Source organism: Peromyscus maniculatus, chromosome 1 (assembly GCF_049852395.1).
Source record: "Peromyscus maniculatus bairdii isolate BWxNUB_F1_BW_parent chromosome 1, HU_Pman_BW_mat_3.1, whole genome shotgun sequence".
NCBI classification, from domain to species: Eukaryota; Metazoa; Chordata; class Mammalia; order Rodentia; family Cricetidae; genus Peromyscus; species Peromyscus maniculatus.
This window is the reverse complement of record NC_134852.1, coordinates 173404231-173428486: the sequence shown is the minus strand read 5'-3', so window position 1 is coordinate 173428486 and position 24256 is coordinate 173404231. Positions and strand designations below refer to the sequence as shown.

The 24256-nt window shown below is 42.7% G+C and overlaps 1 protein-coding gene across 1 annotated transcript in view; it reads left to right on the top strand.

The window, feature by feature from the left end:
• The first annotated feature begins 2292 nt into the window (after nt 1-2292).
• Nucleotides 2293-24256, top strand: part of Gda (guanine deaminase) — an 82072-nt gene continuing 60108 nt past the window's right edge. Inside the window, exon 1 of the mRNA XM_006985407.4 lies at nt 2293-2541. Coding sequence (XP_006985469.1) covers nt 2419-2541 — 123 coding nt within the window. The 5' untranslated portion in view covers nt 2293-2418. The remainder of the gene's footprint in view (nt 2542-24256) is intronic.

Genomic DNA, 24256 nt, shown 5'->3' with positions numbered 1-24256 from the left:
ACACACACATGTGGATGGTAGAAATGGAAATAAATTACCAGGCATGAGAAACCTCTTTTCAAGTTGTTGTTCAGGGAGTCCAGGAGACCTCATAAAAGCCAAAACAGTTTAGGCTATTGCATTGTTCCTGGCTGCCTCCCAGATTTGAAGTTAAGTGCCTGTTGCTAAAGACACTGCACTGTTTGGACACAGGAGCTGAAGGGATAAAGCTGGCTTGACCTGGAAGCCTTCTCTTTGAGGACTGCCTCTCATAGTACCAAAAGGTGCTGTGCAAGCTGCCGACTGAGAAACAGTCCTATCCAGCTGTGATGCCCACAAACTACAACAATGACCAGCATGACAAGATATACCCGAAGGTGCGAAAGTGGCACTTGTATTTTGGAGACAACCAACAGCTAGCTGTCTGATAGGACTGAAGGCCCACTCAATAGGAGGTAATTCAGGTTTGATCCTGTAAAGCTGGCCAAATATTGATTGCTGGGGAGGCCATGTACCCTAGAGGAGAAGCTATTATCACCACTTTCCTAAACCAGTAAAATTTTTAACTACGTTCTAAATACTTATCCTTATATCCACAGATACGCATAACTCTCACTTTTCATCAAGGAGGCTTCTTCTTGCAGCAGAGATCATTACAGAAATCTACAACTGACCATAATGCAGAGAACAATTGTGGGGTGTCCAGCCCCAACTAATATATCCACAACACAACTCTTGCATCAATGATTCAGGGAACATGAGGGAAAGGGGATGGAGAGATTTGTAAGAGCCAGAGGAGCGAGAGGTCTGCTTGAAGATCATGTCTTCTATATTGCAGGAAAGTTGCACCCAGGAGATTTCAGCAATATAGTAGCCTAGGTCAGACCTGAACAACAACATCAGTTATTGGATGAGCAAGCTTGGATGGGGAACATATCAGAAGGCCTCTCCTCTAGATGAAGAGCTCCAGGCAATTAATGGGAGCTGAGAGGGAGAGTCAGTCTTTCCCAGGGATGAGCCTGTAATTAGTTATCTAGTACCAAGTAGTCACTCCTAAAAACATATACATATGAGCAAAACTAAATGGACTCATAAGGTGGAGGACACTGCTTTATACGTATATACACACATAGCAATAATATTAAAGAGAAAAGGGAAACAGAGAGGGCATGGGTAGATCTGGGAGGAGTTAAGAGCAAGAATGGGGTAGTGGGTAGATATGATTGAAGTACATTGCATGATATTCTCAAAGAAATAACTATATTAACATTAAAAAGAGATGGCGACAAGCAAATGAAAATAATATGAAATTCCTGAGGATGGATATGAAGATTAAAGTAGTAGGAAAACCTTCCGGGTAGGAGGCAGCTATCTCTTGGGTAGGGACAGTCACTGCATGGAGCTATTATTTGAGGCAAAGTCATGATAAGACAGCTCCCCTTCAGGTTCACAGGAAGCCCATTGCTGTGGGGAGCAGCAGCGAGAACTTAGTATCCACACCCTCCAGGCAACCAAATATCCTGAGCCTGCAACCAAACTACAAGAGCCTGCTCCTGTCTGAGGAGGGAACCGGGACAGGCTTTCTAGTGACTTGCCCCAAGTCCTGTTTTCACGAAAGAGGAATTGAGGACCTCAGGCTCACAGCCTTGCAGATGGTCTCTAGATTCCTATCCACGCACTTCAGCTCACAGCTGCTATTTAGGCTGGGAACCTCGTTTTCTCCTCTTGTACAACTGAATAAATCAAACGAGTCATCTACCTTAGACGAGAAAAGTTAGCCTGGATATTGTATGTGGGTGGGCGCAAGGACTAAAATATTGACCCCAGTTGAAGAGAGGGACTTTAAGATCCAGATTAACTCTTGGTGGTAGGGTTCCCTGTAGGGTTCTGTAAGACAAGCTTCCCGAACCCCAGCAAAGAATGAACACATCCTGCGTCCTGCAGACTCGGAAAAGGAAACTGGCCACAAGGTAGACCGCTCCAACCGACCTTTCACTTATCACCGCGTTTGTGCCAGTTCAGAACCTGGTGCTCAAGTTGAGGCTATGAATGGTCCTACGAGTGTAGAAGGCTCATTGATGACTCTTAGGTGTGCCATGAAAGCGAGGTAGAGCAGCTTGATTTCGGTAACTCAAGGAGTTAACACATCCAAAACCAACGCAGGGGTGGGGAGGAAAACCACACCCCACGGGGAGCCGGAGCCAACTCACAGGAGAAAAAATCCTATTGGCATCGAAGAGGCAGAGAGCCAGCCCCTGGGCGCGGCCTGCAGGGGGCAGGCGATCGCCCGGGGAAGCGGGGGGGGGGGGGGGGGGGGGGGGGGCAGGACGAGGGCCCGAGCCCCAGCAGCTCCCGCTCGCTCCGCAGTTGCAGGGACCGCTCTGCGCCCGCCCGGTGCGCTCTCCTTGGCCCGTGGACTCGCGCTGCCCCGCCGCTGCCATGTGTGCGTCTCGGACGCCGCCGCTGGCGCACATCTTCCGAGGGACTTTCGTCCACTCCACCTGGACCTGCCCCATGGAGGTGCTTCGCGATCACCTCCTCGGCGTGAGCGACAGCGGCAAAGTGAGTGGACGCGGGGTCCTGCGCACCGCGGACAGGTGGAGGGACCCTGGCGCGATGCTGCGCATTCTGGGTTCTTCGCTCCGGCACAGAGTGACCACCATGGCTCTGGAGTTGAACTTGAGAGTTTGGCTCCTAGGGAATGCAGACAGCCTGGTCACTAGGTTCGTAGCCTGGCTAGGGTGGAATGACACCCCGGAAGCCAGGAGCGGTGGAGTACTCGCACCGCACTGTAGGAACCCTTAGAAAATGTGGTTGGATTTCTTGCCATAGAGCTGACAGAGTGGGGGTGGGAGATATCATTGGATTAGTGTTGTTTACTGAATTCAGCAGGTAGAATAAGCAAAAACACCTGGTTTCATTCACAGGCTCGTTTATCAAACAATGCATTAACGCTACAGGCTACACACATTTAATGCTGGAGAGGATAGAACTGGAAAATTCTCTCTCTCTCTCTCTCTCTCTCTCTCTCTCTCTCTCTCTCTCTCTCTCTCTCTCTCTCTCCACACACACACACACACACACACAGCCATATGCATCAAAACAATCGGTTTCATTTTCAAATTCAAAATGCCTTCTATGATTATAGGTTTTATAACCCCCCCCAATTAGGTTTCCACAAGTGTTATATGATGTCTGATGCCTACTTCCTTGTTCATACAGATGGTAACTATGTACATTAGCAATGTCCTGGACAGTTTGGTAGGTAAAGTCATTTCATTTTGGGGAAGAACGGGATATGTTTAACTCTTTCTGAAAGTATACCAGTTTGTGGTCTGCCAGGTTGAAGACTGTAGGTACCACTGAGTCACTGACAGTATTGAATTATAACTCGTATTTGGGAATAACAAGATCTGATATTCTTAAAAATTTGTTAGCATTAGTTTGTGTGTGTGTGTGTGTGTGTGTGTGTGTGTGTGTGTGTGTGTGTGTACATGTGCCAAGTAGAATGTGTGGTCAGAGAACAACTTGTGGGACTTGGCTGTCTCTTTCCTCCATGTGGAGTCCAGGGACTGAACTCAGGTTCTCAGGCTTGGTGGCATGCACCTTTACCTGCTAAGTCACCACACAGGCTCCTCAAACCTTGTTTTCTCATGGTACTTGATTTTGTTGTTGTTGTTGTTACATTGAGAAGCATAATGTTGTGTTTCCAATGTGATGAAAGTCCCAGAGCTCACCTAATGGAGACTCCGATAAACCTGGGGACCTGCACATCCGCTCCACGTATAGGGCCATGACCCTCAATTTCAGTGAACTCCTACCTGGTATAAGCCTCAAGAAACCAAATACAGGCGCTGGGAGACTGTGACAGGGAGGAGATGCTAGTTTGACCACAAGAGCTTTCGGTTAGCTTTCGTTTTGCAATTCACCTCCTATTTCCTCAGTTCTAATAGATGTGTAACTGATGTGGTGAAAGTATGGGGACATGATGGAAATAAGGAGGAAAAGGGAGTAAGCTATCAGAAAATTAATCTTTCCGTGAGTTTATACAGAAGAATAAGTGTGTCCTGAACATGCAATTAGTGGTTGAGTCAGAGAATGTGCTTCTCTTGGAGCATGCTGAGGCTCTCAGTTTGCTCAGGGTGCCATTCTCACATGAGACAAAATGAACTAGCAATCAGCCACAGAGCAAAGCCAGTCAAGATTTCAGGTGAGCCCCCCACCCCTTGCTGGTGGATTGTTAATTGTTGGTCTCTCTTCTGGGTGCAAGACAGTTACTTACCCCTTCCCTAGCCTATATCTGATTCAAACAATGTCTGCACTTAATTGATACTGATCTCGAACTGTGGTCATCTCGGCTCCTTCCTTTCCTCTGCCCCTAGTAAACCCTAAGCCTCTTGCTCAGCGTGGCTGTTTTGCCCCTCTCCCCGTGGTGACACTTGTGCAGCTATGTGGTAGAGAAGAAAGCTGCAGCCTGGGGCAAGCCTTGTGGGAAGAGGCACAGTTGCTGGACCTCAGCTGTGCATTTTTGTGATTGTGTCAGCCATCATGCATCGTGAACACATAAAGCTGTACCTGGGAAAGGTCCCAGGATCCTCAGCTGCTAGGTCACTGGGCCATTATTGTCAATGTTACTCCCACTACAGTGAAGAAGCTGGTTAGAGAAATTGCACATCAGAGGATGTGATAGTTTAGCCAGATTTTGAAACACGGACCAAAGATAGCTACAGTGGTTTAGCAGTAGCAGAATGTTTCATGAACTCCTAAGACTGCCTCTGTTACCTACTCCTATGTGAATCTGGTCAACTCAACATTTCAACTTCTAGGTCTTCTTTCTTTCTTTCTTTCTTTCTTTCTTTCTTTCTTTCTTTCTTTCTTTCTTTCTTTCTTTCTTTCTTTCTTTCTTCCTTCCTTCCTTCCTTCCTTCCTTCCTTCCTTCCTTCCTTCCTTCCTTCCTTCCTTTCTTTCTTTTTTGTTTTTTGAGACAGGGTTTCTCTGTGTAGCTTTGTGCCTTTCTGGATCTCGCTTTCTAGACCAGGCTGGCCTTGAACTCACAGAGATCCACCTGCTTCTGCCTCCTGAGTGCTGAGATTAAAGGCATGTGCCACCACTGCCCGGCAGGTTTTCTTATATATAAAATAATTCATGAGGTGGTGGGAAGTATTAAAATATTTTATAAGTGTAAACTATGTGGAATAATGCATGACAGAGCAGTTATCCAGGGTCAGTTTACACCAGCAGTTATCATCCAAGGAGGAGGAAGATGTGGACAGAACGAGGAGCTATTTGGCTCTAGTCAGCTGGATTGGATGATGGCTTGTGCATATAGTCTTATTTCTAACTTCTGGAGCCCAGAGTGGTGTCTATAAATGCATGTGAACCTCACATAACCAGGTTACCAAGCATATGCACATGTGTATGAAAATCAGGAGGCAGCATCTACCCAGTCATGGAAGGATTGTTGAGCTGGATCTGAAAGAAAAGAGGATTTTTCTGAACATGCAGAGAAAGGGTCAGTAGCCCTGGCAAAGGTTTCTTCAGTTCCCCAGATTGGCAGGATGAGGAAATCCTACTTCATCTGAGACTGCTTTGCCATCTTGCTTTGATAGAGTTCTTGTTCTAAATAACAAATCCCTGGCTCTGAGTCATCCATTCTTCCTGCTTGGGAGGGTGAAGATCCACCTTCCTGCCAAGTTCACAAATCCAGAATATTGTCTTAGTCTTGAAGGGAGAAATTGGACTTAACTACCCCTTATGAGGCTGCTGGAATAGGAATATGGGTTTCATAAAATGATGCATTCATGCCCAAGCATCACAGGATTATCCTCTGATTTCTGTAGTCTTGAAAGCCATTTTCTTCATCTAAAATATTCACAGCAGGGCTTGTTTGCCCAAGTTCAAATCCCCAGCACCTACATAAAAATGTGGGCATGGCTGCACGTGCCTGTAACCCCAGCATTGGGGTTGGGAGTAGGGTAGAGACAGGCAGATCCTAGGAGCTTGCTGACCAACCAGACTAACCCAGAGTGGACTTCCAGTTCAATGAGAGGACTTGCTTCAAACAATGCAATGGAAAGAGATCAAGAAAGATACAACTTCTTCTATAGATCACATCTAGAGCATGCTCCCACATACTTGGCCTGCAACACTTAATATAACACACATGGGTATGTACGAGTGTGGCGCACACACACACACACACACACACACACACACACACATTCACACACAAAAAGTATTTGTGGCAAAAATTCAAGAGCCACGACTACTTAAGGTTTAACTAACACCTCCTGAATTTGATCAGCCTCTAATGTACTTGGCTTGTGGATACACCATGGTGGTAGCCAGCAAGGGAAAGTCTGTTAGCCTGGAATCGTGGTCCCCTTTTATGGATTCTTGGTCTCATTGATAAAAAACAAAATTTTTTTAATGGGTTCTGAAGGGAGTTCAAGGACCATGTTATTAGTTTGAGAGGAATGGAGCAGTCAAGCTGTGAATGCCGGCAGCTGCTGGGAGGTGAGGAAGGAGAGAGAATGGTACCTTTTGAATCAGGGTCCAAGAAAGCTGCAGACTCAGTAACGGAGATGAGCCAACAACTGTTTTGGAGGAGGGTGGGATGAGTGTCTCCAGTCAAACTGTGAGAACATCTTGTGTGTCAGGGCAAGTGTGCTTAGGATCTTGGCCTGTATCAAAAGGGATGGAAGGAGCAAGGGAAAGTTTATGCCCTTTGGTTAGAACCCGGAAAGTAGGCGAAGGGTGATCTGTGAGCAGTAGCATGGAGAAATGGGTTCTTGAAATGTGTAAGTACATTATCTGGTCAATTATTTCTCCAATTTCTTTAGTAGGTTGCTTGGCTCTTAAGGAAGTACATTATGTGCATGCCTTGGCAACTGGTTTGAGCCAATTTCCTCGACCCTATGGGCCTGTCCCACTACAGTAGGTCTTCAGGGTGTGCCAGCTTTTGTGAATGTCTCCTATGGAGGTCATTGTCAGATTCAGTTGGGTTAATCTCTTAGAGGAGGAGATAGTCAAATGCAATGTTCTAAATTTGGGGCCAGTTTGGAATGTCAAGTCTTTACCCAGAGCTAGAGGTAGAATTCAGTTCTCCTTCTTTTGACCAATAGATAACAACTGTCTCTTAATTGGCCTTAGGAAATCCCTGGTAATTCCTCCCTCTCATATAGCATTTTAAATCTCAAGGAGGAGCCATTAGGATGCTTCTCTTAAAATTGATATTACCCAGAAAAGGGGCAATGAAGTCCAAAGCTGACTCTGGGCCAAGGGTCCATCCTTACTGGCCTCTAAGCCTGCTGATACCCAGGTAGCTACCTAACAATCCTATTTCCAGTTATCAGGTCCTTATTTTCCTGGCTTTCTTGGTAGCTAAGGGTGGCTGCTGCTGATGTCCTGGTACATAGGAAGTGGACCCAGAAGTTTCCAGGATGTGGGAAGAGAAGCCCTTTCTTTCTTTAGATGCTCTCATGTGAGGAAGGATACCTGGAGATGTTGTTGCCACCATCTGAGACTATGACTGTGCTAGACTATTTCATCACTGTGACAAAATATCAGAGAAAGCCAACTTAAAGGGAAAGATATATTTGGTTCATGGCTCCAGAGGTTCAGTACATGGTTGGCTAACTTCATTGTCATTAGGTCCATGGTGAAGTATACTATGGTGGGAGGGGCATGAGTTAGGTAAGGCCAGAAGGCTAATCACCTAGTGGTGGCAGTGAAGCAGAAAGAGAGAGAGAGAGAGAGAGAGAGAGAGAGAGAGAGAGAGAGAGAGAGAGAGATTGATTCCCCCCCCCCATGGTTAAATCTCCAGAAATCCCCTCACAGACACACTCAGAAGGCTCTGCTATCTTTGAAGAGTTAACTACTCTGAAACTCCCTACTTTCCACTTCCTTTGTGAGCTAGTGAAGTGTCTTCATTATGTGAACCTCTGGACACTTTATTCTTTACTGAGCTATACTCCTCAAAGAGTCATATTATTATCACAAGCAAAGGTCCAGACTGTCTTGGGAGGCAAGTGTTGGAAGGAAGGCAATATGAAGAAGCTAGAGCGTAGTTACTTTCTCAAGTCTCTGTTCTCCTGGGCTCAGGGACCCTAAGGTCCTTTACTGGGGTGTGGGGGAAAGGAGGTCCAACAAGGTTTGGGGAGGAACTAGTCATCTGGACTATGTGCCTTCTCCCAAACATCTTAGGTGACATCTACCTCCTGGGGTCAGCTCCCAAATCTGCTTCTCAGACAGCTAGACACAAGTTCTTTGTTTTAGAGAGTGAAACAGTGAGCAATTTTTGTCAGAGAGATAAAGAAACAAAGAACTAAAGAAGGGAGGAATAATTGGCCTTTGAGATGGCTAAGTAGGTGATGGCATCTGCTGCCAAGGCTCACGACCTGAGTCCAATCCCTGGGACCCATACACTGTAAGGGAAGACTAGAATCCCCTACATTGCTCTCTGACCTTCACATGTACAGTGTCATATGTGTGCATGGGCATACATGTGTACAGATACACACATGACAATTAACTAAAAGCGTATTTTTTTAATGGAAAGGCATTTCAGGGCTCATTGGATATTCTGAAGTTTAGAGAGAGGTCATTCAATAATTAAGATCTTAACTCTCCAGGCATAGCCTCTCTGTAGATTTAGAATAACAAGCAAGAGAGGGGAGATGTTAAAGGTTAACTTGAGGACGGAGTCTAAAGTACCCACTTCTAGAAAGTTCACATCTCTGGTATTTAGAATGCCAGTTACACTGGGGGCTGTTAAGTAATCCTGCTAAGGACACCTTCCTGAATAGGTGGCTCTGTGGCATTACTTTCAAAGGATTAACAGTTGCTTTCGCCACTGTCTTCTTCTGGCTGGCCCCAACATCAATGTCTTTTCAGGCATTCATACCCAGTCATGCCCAGCTATGTTTCCCAGGGCTGTTCATTCATATCCATTTCGACCACTGGTCTCCCAACTCTTCTTTGTCTCTTGACTAAAACATCAGAGTATCTTGTTTTTCTCCCTATTCTAGTGTTTCCTCCACATGACTGACTGCTATTTTCTTGGATCATGGGTAGTTCTTCTGCAGCCATCTGTGGCTTACTATTTATTGATTGTAAGGTCCAAATGTCTTTGGAGGAATTCTAGACATGGAATTCTTTCTAATATTTTTCCATTGTCATCTCTCTGTAAAAGGGAATAGAATGAGTATGACTTGCTCACACCATGATGCATCCCTGAGCTGAGGATGATCAGATAAATTTCCCATGGTTCCCTAGCATACCATGTCCTTTTATGTCTCCATGTTTGGGGCATTGGTCTCTCAGTCTGGAATCACCCTCCTTTTTTATATCCCATTTCCCCTCTACCTGTGTCAAATTGAAATCACATTCTTTTAAAGCTCAGCCTTGGTATCTCCAAAGTTTCTCTGGCCATCACTTCCCAATGGATAAAAGTTTCTGCCTCAGCCCATACAATTTTTCATACACTTTAAATAGGTATTTTCTTAGTAATTAAGAGATACCTTCTAAAGCTAGACTGTGAATTCAACTCTTAGCTCTTTCATTTACCTGGAACAAATGTCCTTATATACCTAAGCCCCTACAACCAAGGGTTTATATTTTGAAGTTTAATGCCCATTGTGAGATACTGAGAGGCAGATACTTGATGTGAAGATGAGGTTTAGAAGGTGGGGTCCTTGGTATGTGAATCAGATTAGAGTACAGGTCTCATTACAAAACTGGTGTCTTTATAAGTAAGAGATAACATGCACACACACACACACACACACACACACACACACACACACACACAGTCTCACTCTGTGGTGCTCTGCACTACCTCAGGACTCTGTCAAGTGTGTTTTTTTAATAGCTTCCATATTCATGGTGATGCGGAACCAGCAGCAGAAATGGACTAAGCTGAAAGGTATGTCAGCTCTGAGCTGAGCTGTTTGTCTCCCTTCTGCTTATGCTCAAGGTTCAACTCAAACACCATCACAAATCTTTTCATCATTTGTAAATTACTTCTTCCTCTGTTTGGTGGCCTTTATTGTCTGTTTTTCTGATAGAGAATTCATGTGAATTTGCTGTATCTGATTTGTGTATGTTCTAGTTCGAATTTTAAATTTCTGTTCATGTTGCATCTGTAAAAAGCAGAAAGTATCTAATACTTCCTAGCAAACCCAGCCTTTTTCAAATAGTATAGGTGTTCAGTAAATATTTATTCAGTGTTCTGAAAAATTGTAGCAACCGTTACACAGTTTGTCTTCCTCTTGTACCTTAATAAGAACAACATCGGATGTAATTTAGTATGGTCTCAGAAGTGATTTTTATTGAACAAAATACAAATGTTCAGAAGCTGTGATGATGATTAAATCCATTCTGCTTTGGAAATGATGTTGTTTTTAAGAGGATTTTGTTTTATGGTGAAACATAAGAATTGAAGATTACTTTCCTTAATTCCACTACCTATAAATATATTAGACTTTCAACAGTTTCTTCTGCAGATATTGAGTGCCTGCTGTATGTATGCTACATGGTCAGGACACTAAATAACTGGGTTCTATGGCTAATGCCTCAGAAGCAGCACCTTCCAACTTCAGTGCACTACAAATTTTCCATGACAGCTCAGGCAAAAGCCTTACCCTTTCCTTTGATGAAAGTTAGACTTCAACTTCAATACCATCATTGGGGACCACGGCAAGTAACATAAAGTCCAAAGAAATGCTGTGGCTTTCCCAGTGGGATACAGAAGGAAGCTGTTTGAATCCAAATCCGTTTCCTCTTCAGCATTCAGATCTCTCTGGGTCTGATTAAAAGTCCCCTGCAGGGCTGGGTTATGGCTTCACAGTTTCAGCACATGCCTCCTAAGCCTGATGACCTGAGTTTGGATCCCCAGAACCCAGGAGAAGCATGAAGAAGTAGCACAAGCGTCTGTAATCCCAGCCAAGTCTCTGGGATTCATCTACCTAGAGATGGCAAGTCCCCACCAGGAGAATGGACATTGGGCTTGCTTCTCTACTGTAAACAGCAGAAAAACAAGAGGCCCTGTTCTCAAACAAGGCTGAAGACAAGGATACCTCAGGTCACCTGACTTCTACAACCCCTCCCTGTATCATGACATGTGTGCACATACTCACTCATAAACATGAACACACACACACACACACTCACTCATAAACATGAACACACACACACACACACACACACACACACACACACACACACACACACACAAGCACACACTACCCTAGGTATATTTCAACCACTGAAACATTAACCTTCTCTTTCAGCTCTGTCTCCTTGGTCCCATCCCTTTGAACTCCGGACAGAGAGATCCATCCTTTATTCTGCCGTGGTGTCTGAGACCTCTGACCTGTCATTCCCCTTCTGGTTCCTTCTCCTTGGAACTGTTTCCTTTTGTTGTCAGTAAAGATACTCCTATTCATCTGTTCACAGACTTCATCAAATCTAAGTGACATCTGGATATATCAAAAACATCCACAGCCTTCTCATGGTCTTAGCCTCTCTAAGCCATGCAGAAATGATGGCCTTAGACCAATCTAACTGTGGCAGTCTTTATCATCAACTGTCTCTATTGAAAATCACCCAGGAGATACACCTTGAAGCATGCCCATGAGGAGGTTTCTGGAGAGGTTTAACTGAAGACCTATCCAGGGTGTGGGTAGCAATATCCCCCGGGCTGGGATCTTGAACTGAATAAAGGAGACAAAGACAAGAAGTATGTTCATTTCTCTCCTCTGCTTGACTGTGGGTACAGTGTGGCAGCTCCGTGCCCCTCTTGCCACTGTGAATTTCCATGTCCTCTGTTCTTCTTTCATTTCCACTGCTGTGGTGAAATACTGCGACACAAAGCAACTCAGGGAAGAAAGGGTTGTTTCGCAATTCCAGCTTATGGTTCATCGCTGTGGAAAGTCAGAGCAGGGACGTGAAGCAGCCAGTCACATCCACAGTCAAGAGGAGAGAAGGAATGTGTGGCCCACCACTCAGCTCATCTTCCCCGCTTTACAGTCCAGGACCCAAACCTAGGAAATGATACTGCCTCCAGTGGGCTGGGTCTTCCCATATCAGTTAGCTGTAATCCAGACATTTCATCAGTTTGTTACAGCAACAAGTAAGTAACGAAAGCACTAACCACAATGCACGATTGGTTGAGAGAATGTGTGTGTGTGTGTGTGTGTGTGTGTGTGTGTGTGTGTGTGTGTGTGTGTGTTCTTTATGGAAAAGTTGATAAGAAGTTTCTTAAATAGATGAATTGAGCTAGATTCAAAGTGGGTCAAAAGGGAGACTCAGATTCTTCTTGCTTTTAAAGCCCATTCATCTCTATTTCTCCTTTGTCCTCTGCTCCTGCCTGTGGTGATATATTGTGTTCCCCAATATATAGTGCTTCCTAATAAACTTATCTGGGGTCAGAGGACAGAACAGCCACTAGATAGACATAAAGGGCAGAAAATGGTGGCACACACACATTTAATCCTATCACTTGGAGATCCATCTGGATCTCTGTGAGTTCAAAGCCACACTGGAAACAGCCAGGCATGGTGACTCACTCCTTTAATCCCAGGAAGTGATAGCAGGAAGCAGAAAGTTATATAAGATGTGAGGACCAGGAACTAGAGCCTGGTTAAGCTTTCCGGCTGTGAGTAGCAGTTCAGCTGAGATCCATTTGAATGAGGACTCAGAGGCATCCAGTCTGAGGAAACAGGATCAGCTGAGAAGTTGGCAAGGTAAGGTGGCTGTGGCTTGTTCTTCTTTTCTGATTTTTCAGCATTCACCCCAATACCTGGCCTCGGGTTTATTTTTATTAAGATTTGTGTTACACCTGTCTGCATAATTATTCCATTGTCCACAGGTGTGTTTTTCCTTGAAATGAATATTTTCACCAACTCTTCAAAGACTGGCATAAAATGACCATAACTTCTAGACTAATGCTCAACCCCATATAGAGCTCCTGCACCTGTGTCCTGCCCCTGGCTCTGTCTGGCCGCCATTTCACTGCTTTGATAGCTGATACTCATCATTGTTAGCTTCAGCTGTCAACTTGACAAACCTAGATCACCTGGAAAGAAAGAACTTCAACTGAAGAATTGCTCAGACTGGGCTGTGGGCACATCTTAAAGGCATTTTCTTGATTGCTGGTTGATGTGGGAGGGCCCAGACCACTGTGGACAGTGCCATTCCTGGGCAATTCTTAGGGCTCTAAGAAAGATAGCTAGGATAAGGGAAGCAAGCTGGTATAAGCAGGGTTCCTCCATGGTCTCTGCTTCATTTCTGCCTCCAGATTCCTGCTTGAGTTCCTGCCCTGCCTTCTCTTGATGGACTGTGACATGTAAGCCAAGTAAGCCCTTCCTTCTACTTGCCCTTGGTCATGTTATCACAGCAACAGAAAGCAAACTGGAAGGATACACTAGACGTGTACTGCTAAACCTAACTGAGTACTAATACTTCCACTTTTTAAACATTCCCCAGTGTTTAAGGGAATCAATTTGAGTTCCTATCCAATTGCAATTATTGGAAAATTAATGTCACTTGCTTTGGAACCTTGATTTCTTTTCTTTCCATGTGACAAAGATTTCTGGGGAATTTTATAATCCAATTATTCATTCATTCATTCATTCATTCATTCCATCCTAGGAAGTGATGGACTCTCCATGTCTAGGGTGCTGCTCTTATTTTAGGGCTGCATTTGTGAGCAGGATAGAGCTGCTACTGCCAGGGAGCTTTTCTTCACTTTTGAAAAGGATCTTTCAGTCATTTGGTTCTAAATGAGAACAGCCCCTTTCTTCTAAGTCCATGGTAGTCACTGCTGCCCATGTTCCTCATGGTCATACACATTCTGTAGCCACAGCATATCCCCATACATGGTCATATTAATATCTAGCTTCCCTTCTAGAAAGTAGAGCAATATTTCATCCTTTCCTGGTATACTTAAGACATTAAAAACAAGAATGCAAGGTAAATTCTCAGTTGATGATTGACCACAATGGAAACTTTTATATTTAAGATAAGATTTAAGAAATAGATCAGTTATAATATTAGTATCACATCTCTTATCTTGGGTAATTGTGCATTAAGTCACATGGTTAAAGACAATACATTCCATGCACACATTAGCTTCAAACATTGCATATAGTTTCTTGCTCATGACACTGGATGGCAACTCACAGGTACAAAGCAGACTGATGATGGTACAAATAATGTTAGCAGCAATAACATGTGCATGTTACCGAACACACATATTCTGGACTAGTGCTGAATGCTTTCCATGTGTATCTTAGGAGTCCCCATGACCACTGTCTGGGGAAGAAATGATGGTTTTCATCTTTTCTTAAAAAAGAAAAGACACAAGCTTAGAGTATTGACTTTACTTTTGTGATAACTGTCCAGTGACAGTAATTTGATTGATTTTTCTTTGTCTTGATATGGCCAAGCAATAGACTGACCTATGCTTCCTTACTTAATTCCAACATAGATCCATCTATTCTGATATACTTTCTAAAATTGATCAATATGTATGAATACTCCTCAAAGGAGCTTTCTTCCTGTAGCTTTGACCTTATGTCCTACCTTCCAAAGACCTTCCCCCCTGCCCCCTCTATCTTCAGTGGAAGCATTATTTAGTTACCTTAATCACATTCACTTACTAAGGTGAGAGGAGAAATTATATTAACTTTAACTTTTAATTAATATGTTTTCCGAAACCCTTTTGATTGTTGAAGTCTCTGCTTGTGAAGTGTTACCTTTCTCTGGTAGTGTATGACTGGAAAGTTGGTCACATGGAGAGTAATTTTAAGTCTTTGTGTTGTCAAACTGTTTTATTTATTTTTGAACCCTTGTATTTTTACTTTAGTCTTTGTGTTCTCTTGGTTTTTTAAATTATAGTAAAATATATGTAACATACATTTTAAAGAATGTTTAAAGTTTTGTTTTCTGTATTCAGAGCATTGGACATTTATCACTACCATCACCAGTATTTAGTTCTGTAATTGTTCACTCCCCCAGGGAAACTCATGACCTATTGAGCAGCTGCACCAAACTAACTTTCCTCATTCTCCAAGAGTCACTAATTTGCTTCCTTTATATTTGTATATGTGGGATTTTGTTAACAAATGAACATAAATAATTAATGACCTTTTGTGTACAGCTTTATTCACTTAGCACAGTTTCAAAGCTTATTGTGTCATGGCATGTGTTAAAAACTCATTCCTTTTTATAGCTCAATACCATTCCATTGTTTGGTAATGCCACATTTAAAAAAAAATCTGTTCTTCAGCCAAGGGACATTTAGATTGTTTACACCCTTTGGCTACTGTTTCTATGAACATTTTATCCACACGTTCTGAAAATCAACTTGTATAATATTATTTTAAGGTGTGTTATATTTGTTTATGCTGTGGAACATTTGTTTAATGATGCAAAGATGTGTTGCATTCTTTTGTTGCATTTGTTCAACTCTGTGAAGCTGTGTTACTTTGCCTGTCTAAAACACATGATGATCTAATAAGGAGCTGAATGGCCAATAGTGAAGCAGGAGAAAGGATAGGTGGGGCTGGCAGGCAGAGAGAATAAATAGAAGGAGAAATCAATCTGGGAGAAAGAAGAAAGAGGAGAGAACAAGGAGAGAGGGACATCAAGGGCCAGCTGCACAGCAAGCCATGGAGAAAGAAGTAATGAGAGCTATACAGAAATAGAGGAAGATAAAAGCCCAGAGACAAAAGATAGATGGCGTAATTTAAAGTTAAGAAAAGCTGGCTAGAGACAAGCCAAGCTAAGGCTCAGCATTCATAAGTAAGAAAAGCCTCTGTGTATTTATTTGGGAGCTGAGGGGTGGGCCTCCCAAAAGAGCAAAAACAACCAACAACATTTTGGTGTTACCATCATAGGTTGTATTTCCATATAGGGCCTGAGAAAGCAGAAAAAGAAAAAGAAAAGAAAAAGGATATGGCTCCTTTAAGAGGTGCTGATGTTCAATTGGTAGCACTAAATAAAAATGGCAAGCTAAGTAAAAAACAAAACAAAAAACAAACAAACAAACAAACAAACAAAACAAAACAAACAAAAATGCTTGTGGCAATGTAGATACCGACTTCCATAGCTAGAAAGATTTAATGCAGTTCTTGGTCACAAACCTCCTCCAGTTGGACCGTGAGCTTTAGGTCTGACTTTCCCAACCCCAAGAAGTATTTGGGGCCAGCCTCCAAAGCTGCGCAGAGGTCCTAGCCTCACTGCTTAGGAGATTTTTGCTCATGCAGAAAAAAAAATGCTGAAAGATACGCAATAAAAGAGGTCCAGACAGAATAACTCTGAAAAGGTCAGTGTTTTGCAATGTGCATAGGCTTAAGAAAGAAAAAGGGTATGGACAGTCATAGAAAGAAATAGTTCAAAAATAATAAACTCAAGCCGGGCAGTGGTGGCACATGCCTTTAATCCCAGCACTTGGGAGGAAGAACCAGGAGGATCTCTGTGAATTCAAGGCCAGCCTGGTCTACAGAGCAAGATCCAGGACAGACACCAAAACTACACAGAGAAACCCTGTCTCAAAAAAAAAAAAAATGAAGTCTTTAAAGAGAGAAGTTAAATAATAAAAATGAATAAGCCATGTAGAGACAGGAAATATACAGGGAGTCTGAATCCTGCATGTTATTCTGTTGATTTTGAATATTTTAAATGCTGACAAGCAAATGATAGCTGCTAAGAGACATGGGATTGTGAACTAGACTGTTAAGTTCAACCAATCTAGATATTTTAGAAATGTCTTAACTTTAAAAAAGAAGTTAAAAAAAAATCTATTTATCAAATGGAAATAAAAAATGTTTTGGAGTTTTATTTCCACAGAAAACAAGAGGCTGTGGATCGTTGCAGGTTAATATGGATCAGGTTTGATCAAGGGAGACCTCCTGAACCTTGACAGGTGATATTTATCAACAAAGGTTATAGCTGGTCTTCCCAGAACTTGGCCATTATCTCAAATTTTCTCTCTGGGACTCTAAAGATGCTTCATCTGCAGACAGCAGGAAGCAATTTAGAGAAAATGATGTCCACATTCCCAAGAGTTGGGTTGTAGGAGGCTTTAGGTTATTTGGTGGATCATGGATGTTTGTTATATTTAGGGGAATATAGAATAAAAAGACAACTATTAATCTCAGATATTTTGCACTGGCATGGATTTTGGAATATTGATACAAATTCAAAATTAATTTTGTTATACTGTATATACGTTTCTACTTTTGTTTGAGGTATTGTGCCTATACAGCTGATTTAAAAATGCAATGTATAAATAAGAAATGAGGTTAGTAGTTAATCTATAATAGTCAAACTTATAGTCACAATGGGTATGTTTTCTAAGTTCAACAGGTATATTTTAGATAAATAAATACTCTTCAAACACTTCAAAGACCACTAGATTATAGCATTTAAAATGTTTTGTTAACCTAAGGTTTTTCATGGCAATTAGACACATCTGCTCCTGGCAGCACCAATTTACTTCAGAGAAGATGATGGGATGGGCAATGAAGAAACTCCTAATGGAGTTTGCTTTCATTGTGGCAAGATTAGCCACTGGGCAAAGAAACTGCTCTTGCCTTTGACTGCTGACATTGTGCTGTGCAGACTTGATATGCAAGATATACAGGGAAAAGACTGTCAAAATTTGTCAAAACAAGACAGGACAGTCCTTCAAAATTCCTGCTTCACTGAAGAGTCTGACAGATATTCTGCAGGACACACAGGAAAGGGACTGATGAACTTTGCCAATACTAGGCAGGACAGTGCTTCAAATTTCCTGCTTCACTGAAAAGTTTGCCAGATATTCTGGACCTGTAGGCTGAAGATGGATGCCCCAACATTGCAAAGGCTTTGGGTAACTGTCCAGGTAGCCAAATGTCTCTGTTGTTAGATAATATTACATCCTTCTTGGTCTTTGATAGAGTTGAAGACTAGATAGTTATAAAAATGCAGTTTTCCTTAGATATGATAGAAAGTAAGTTAGGTATAAAATTTTGGATTCACTAAGATAAGATAAATAATGTATTATTTTCTCTGAATATGCTAACTACAAATGGACAGAATATTATAAATGTAATTCTTAAATGATAATTGTTCTTGTATACAGTCTTACTATGTTAAAATTAAAACCTTTCATTTTTGTTTAGATAAAAAGGGAAAAATGTTGTATAATATTATTTTAAGGTGTGTTATATTTGTTTATGCTATGGAACATTTGTTTAATGATGCAAAGATGTGTTGCATTCTTTTGTTGCATTTGTTTAACTCTGTGAAGCTGTGTTACTTTGCCTGTCTAAAACACATGATGATCTAATAAGGAGCTGAATGGCCAATAGTGAAGCAGGAGAAAGGATAGGTGGGGCTGGCAGGCAGAGAGAATAAATAGAAGGAGAAATCAATCTGGGAGAAAGAAGAAAGAGGAGAGAACAAGGAGAGAGGGACATCAGGGGCCAGCTGCACAGCAAGCCATGGAGAAAGAAGTAATGAGAGCTATACAGGAATAGAGGAAGATAAAAGCCCAGAGGCAAAAGATAGATGGCGTAATTTAAAGTTAAGAAAAGCTGGCTAGAAACAAGCCAAGCTAAGGCTGGGTATTTATAATTAAAATAGCCTCCATGTGTGACTTATTTAGGAGCTGGGTGGCGGGCCCTACAAAAGAGCAAAAACAACCAACAACATCAACTTGTTCTAGAAAACACTATGTCATGGCTCCCGGTTGCCTCACCATGGGATACATCTAGCTTTAGTAATTTCCCAGCCTTCCATATGTTATGCCTTTGTCTCTTTGTTCATATCCCTTTACCTTCTGCCTACTGTAAAAATGCATCTTTAAGGAGTCAACTTGAGATGAGCCTAGTTATATACACCTGTAATCTCAGCAATCAGGACATGGAGGCAGGAGGATCAGGAAGAGTTCAAAACCAGCCTCAGTCTCAACTATATAGTGGATTTGAGACTAGCCTGGTCTACATAGGACCTTATTGCAAACAGCACAGCACAACATTCACTAATGTAAGTGTCACTTCTGTAATGAAGTCCTTGCTGACAGCACTCTTGCCCTTCAGCTCACAGGCAAGCTGACCCCTGGCTTCTTTGCATCTCCTATTTCTGCTCACAATCTTTTATGGCCTTTCTTTGACCTCAGGAATCTTCCCCATAGCCTAATCTCAAAGACAGGTCCTTAGCTTTGTCACTTTTGTGTAGACAGTACTTGAATCTGGTAGGCATTTAGATGAGTATATGTTGGATAAATGATGGTTAGAGTTTTCTTTGTTGTTGTTTGTTTTTTGTTTTTGCCATGGGTTAACCAGATCAGAAAAGTTGACTTTCGATATCAGTCAAATGTACAATGGCAAAAATATCTTCCAAATGACTTGAATGAGAATTCTGGGATTTTCCACTCTAGATACTCAATAATGGAATACTTAGCAAGGGGAGCTCTTGTTAGTCTCATGTCCTGTTACATAATTAAGACCCCTAGAAGAGTAGATTTTAATTAGACCCTGAAACCACACAATTCTCAGTGCTTTGGACTTGGCTTAAGTAAAAGGCACAATGTAAGTCACAAAGGCCTGCTTACTCCTTTAGTTTCACATTGTTGTGGAGGCTTTGATTCTCCGTGAAAGGGCAATTTACTTGGAGTGCTGCTTGCAAATTGCTACTTAACAATTTCTGGTCCTGGAACATGGTACACCCTCTACAAATAGGAGCTCTTATTAGCCATCTCCTTTTCCTTACAGAATTTGACAGTGCTTTTGCAAAAAAACAAAACCAAAAACTGGCATCCAATGAGTGCCTTGGAATGAAAGAATGGATAGAATGGACTGCAATTCTGAGTACAGAGTAGACGAGGAATAGTTACTAGTCTTAGCTGGTTGTGATCACCGTGCTTACCCTCAGGGAGTAGCATAGTTAGTGCCTTCTGCACAGCAAGGTGGGTATTTTTGTTCTGTACTATATAACCCAGTAATTGTTTTCTTTCTGCGCGTGGGGAGCAGGTGCATGTGAGGAGTGGATGCTTGAGAGCCTGGACTCCCCCCTTTAAAAAAAAAACATGAAAGTTATTTTGAGTCTCTAGCTCAGTAGGTCCATTTATACTTTATGTTCCTGCAAAGCCCGTGGAGCCATTATGCTCCTACTTCTTGAAGGCTGACAACAGCTGATGAAAAGGCAGGAGGTTGGGATGATAGGAAAAAAATGACAAGCAAAAGAGACACGGTACTCTTCTTTTTTCTTTTTCTCTTTCTCTCTCTCTCTCTCTCTCTCTCTCTCTCTCTCCCTCCCTCCCTCCCTCCCTCCCTCCCTTCCTTCCTTCTTTCCTTTCTTTCTTTCTTCATTTTTTTTATGTACTCAGAATCAACAGTTGTGGTGGGTAGTGGTTTGAAGAAGAATGGCTTCCATAGGCTATTAAATGATTAATCACCAGGGATTGGCACTCTTTAAAAAAGATTAGAAGGTATGGCCTCTTTGGAGGAGGTTTGTTACTGGAGGGTGAGCTTTGAGGGTTCAAAAGCCACACCAGGCTGAGGCTCTCTCTCTGCCCACAGATCGGGATGTAGCTCTCAGCTACTGCTCAGTGCCTGCCTGCATGCCTCCATGCTCCCTGCCATGGTGGTAATGTACTAAACCTCTGAAACTCTAAGCAAGCCCCCAATTAAATGCTTTCTTTTATAACAGTTGCTGTGGTCATGGCGTCTCTTCAGAGCAATAGAACATTGACTAAGACAGTAGTCAAATGCATGTAGGCCAGTATATAACAGCTATCAAGGGAAAAGGTGCTGAATATTGTGTAGATTTAAAACCAGAGGTCTTAGCTTTTTTTGAGGCACTTCAAGGATATATTTAAGCTTTGCTTGAAGGTTATGTAGATATTAATTGGAAAAAGAGAGATGGGAAAGGCCCAGGCAAAGACCCAGGGGGGAGAGGAACCAGGAACTTGTAATAAACCATAAAGAAACAGAAAGGCTAGAAATAAATGGGGCGGAAGAGATAAGGCAAGCTACATCAGTGTCCCAGTGCTTATCAAAGGACTTTGATGCAAATGTTGGTGCTGATACCATTCTGGGGTCACAGTACCTACCTTCCTGCCCTGGAGACTTCGAACACTCTGCAAATGTTTTATGGATCTTTTCATTTCAAGTGACACACATATGTTTAAACCACTGATTATAAATTCCTTTGACATAGTCCTAGTTCACACAATGTGTCCCAGTCTTCCTGTGCTGTGTAGGGAAATTTCTGTCCAAGGACACTTTAGAAATTAAGATGCTGCTTTTGGTACTAATTTGACTCCATGGAATATATATGTACATATAAAATAATTTAAAAAAAAAAAGAGGGCCTGAAGTTGGGAGGGAGTCCTGGTGGGGGGTCTTGGAGGGACAGTGGGTAGGGATATGATAAAAATACATCGTATGCATGCATAAAATTCTCAAAGAATAGATTAATATCTGTTTTTTTTTTTTTTTTTTTTTTTTTTTTTGGTTTTTCGAGACAGGGTTTCTCTGTGTAGCTTTGCGCCTTTCCTGGAACTCACTTGGTAGCCCAGGCTGGCCTCGAACTCACAGAGATCCGCCTGCCTCTGCCTCCCGAGTGCTGGGATTAAAGGCGTGCACCACCACCGCCCGGCTAATATCTGTTTTAAAATGCTGCTTTCCCCCCATTTACAAATCTTTAACTTGAATGGATGCCACAGCATTGACAAACTTAAGTGTCAGAGTTTAGAGCTAGTTGAAGCCCTGTTACACATTAAATGATGGGGCTGGAGAGTGGCTCAGCAGCTAAGAGCACTGGCTGCTCTTGCAGGGGACCAAGTTCCCGGCACCCATACGGAGCCTGATAGTGAACCACCGCCTGAAACTCCAGTTCCTGTGGCCCCACCACTGCCTTCTGCCCTCCACAGGTCCTCCGTGCATACGGTGCAAGGACATACATTCAGACAAAACACTTACAAACATCAAATTGTAAAAATCTTACTGCTGTACCTCAGAAATAGAATTCAGTATCTCTATGTCACTCAAATGCTAGATACAGTCTGCTTCTTTGTTTCAAAAAAAACAGGATGCTTCACTTCTTAGGGTCAAACTGGCATGCTTTTTCTACAGAATTGAGATTTTTTTCAAAGAATGAAATAAATAAAACTAAGTAAGATGATAGAATTAGATGTTTTCATTGCTCAGAATTGCAGAGCTGGGGGATGTGGCTCGGGGCCAGAGGACTTGCCTAGCATGTGCTGAACCCTATGTTCAGTCCTTAGCACTGAGAACAAACACCGCATCAAAACAAAAACCTGTGGTTCCGGGGAAGCATTTGAAAATGAGAAGAGCCTCCCCAGCCTCTCCTCCTTCCCTCTCAAGTGATGACTGTACATGGAAAATGATTTAATTCGGTTGAACAAAACAACATGTCAATGACTCATATTAAGGAGGAAATCACAACCTTTGGCTGCATGAATGGAGGCCTCTATGATCATTCTTACCCTCCCTCCACACACACACCCGCCCCCATCTGTCCAAACAGTCAGTGGGAAAGAAGAGGAACACAGGATTTGTGCTAGCTTTATGGCGATTGAAATCAGAATAAGGAAAAGTCTCTTGCAATCCAGACAGGATTGGGAGCTTTGGAAGGGGCATGTGGGTAGGCAGAGGGAGAGAGAGGACAAGAGGAGGAGGGACATAATGGGGCATGCCAGGCAAGGTCAATGTTGTTGTACCCACTTACATTTTTTTTCATATTTTTGAACTTCCCATATTTTGGTCCACACCCTCTGTCAACTTTCACCAACCTGTGCGGATCTGTTTGCTGGACCTGGGATCAGAGGACCTGAAAGAATGGGGTGGGCTAATGCTGTAGACAAACATCCTTCAGTTTTGGTGTGCTATTACACATGAATGAAGCAAAGAAAGCTGCGATCCAAGAAAGGTTATTTGAGTTCAGAAAAACATGTAATTTATTTACTCCAGTAAGCACACACTAGATATGAAGGAAGCAGCCCTCTCCCAGAACCTTCTCAGGAAGTTTAAACACAATTGTCTGGCACATAGTACAGTTGATATCTGGGAAAGCTTGAAAACAAGGCAGAAGGCCTTATCCAGATTCAGGGAACCGGGGACAGCACTCAGCATAGCCTTTCACCAGATTGGGTTTTAGAGCTGTGTTCTGACATCCAACAAGAATAGACATGTCTTATAAATTGAGTGTAAATGTTCAGCACGAGGCATGAAATCACATCCAAGACCAATCCAGGGAACAAAATTCACATGAGGTGAAAGGCCATTGCCTTTTCTTCCTGGAGCCTCCCTCACAGTTCCCTGGGGTGTTGTTCACCATGGGCCATTGTTTGTTTTGACCGTGTTCTGACAACTCCCAGCGTTCTCTCTCACCCCTCCCTATACTCACCTCACTCTTCATCTCCCCAAAACACCCCACTGTCTTTTCTCAGAGCGTTCACATCTCACTCAGCCCAGGACGCCAATCAGAAGCACACAAAAGTGCCTCCATGCATTAGCCTCAATTTCAAATATTTATGAGAATTTCATTTCCTCAACCAGAAAGTCAACCTTCAAGATGATTTCTTGAACATTTACTTGAACTTTTAGCAATTTGATGGCCATGTGATGTAACTTAAATAATACCTGATGCCTCGATGTGCTGCTTTTCTGGGCATAGCAAAAACTGATCTAAGAGCATGTCAGTCCTCCATCTGTCCAGTCTTGGCATCTCTGCTCCCAGGCTCTCGATGTGATGATTTTGGTGTCACCCTGTCACACACAGGTGTGACTGTCCCACAGAACAACCTCACAGACAATCTACAGTTTTGTTTGACTGTGTGTGCTGGTCAATGTTCCATCCTTAGCTGTCGAGTTGAAGTGTCTTTGTGTGCCACCTCACCCTGGCATATATGTGGTAACTCTCAAGAGGGTATTGAAAGGGCTGGAGAGATGATGGTTCAGTGGATCAGACCACTTGCTGCCAAACACTAGGCCGAGCTCAGGGAATCCTGCTGAAGAGAAGGAGGAAGGATTGTAGGAGTCAGAGGGGTCAAGGACATCACAGGAAAACTCACAGAAGCAACTAGCCTGGCTCAGAGGAGTTCAGAGTCTGAACCAACAATCAGGGAGCCTGCATGGGACTGACCTCGGCCCTCTAGCTATATGTGACATTTGTGTAGCTTGGCTTTCTTGCAGGGCTCCTAACAATGGGAGCAGGGGCTGTCCCTAATGCTTTAGTTGGCTCTTGGGAACAGGTTCCTCCT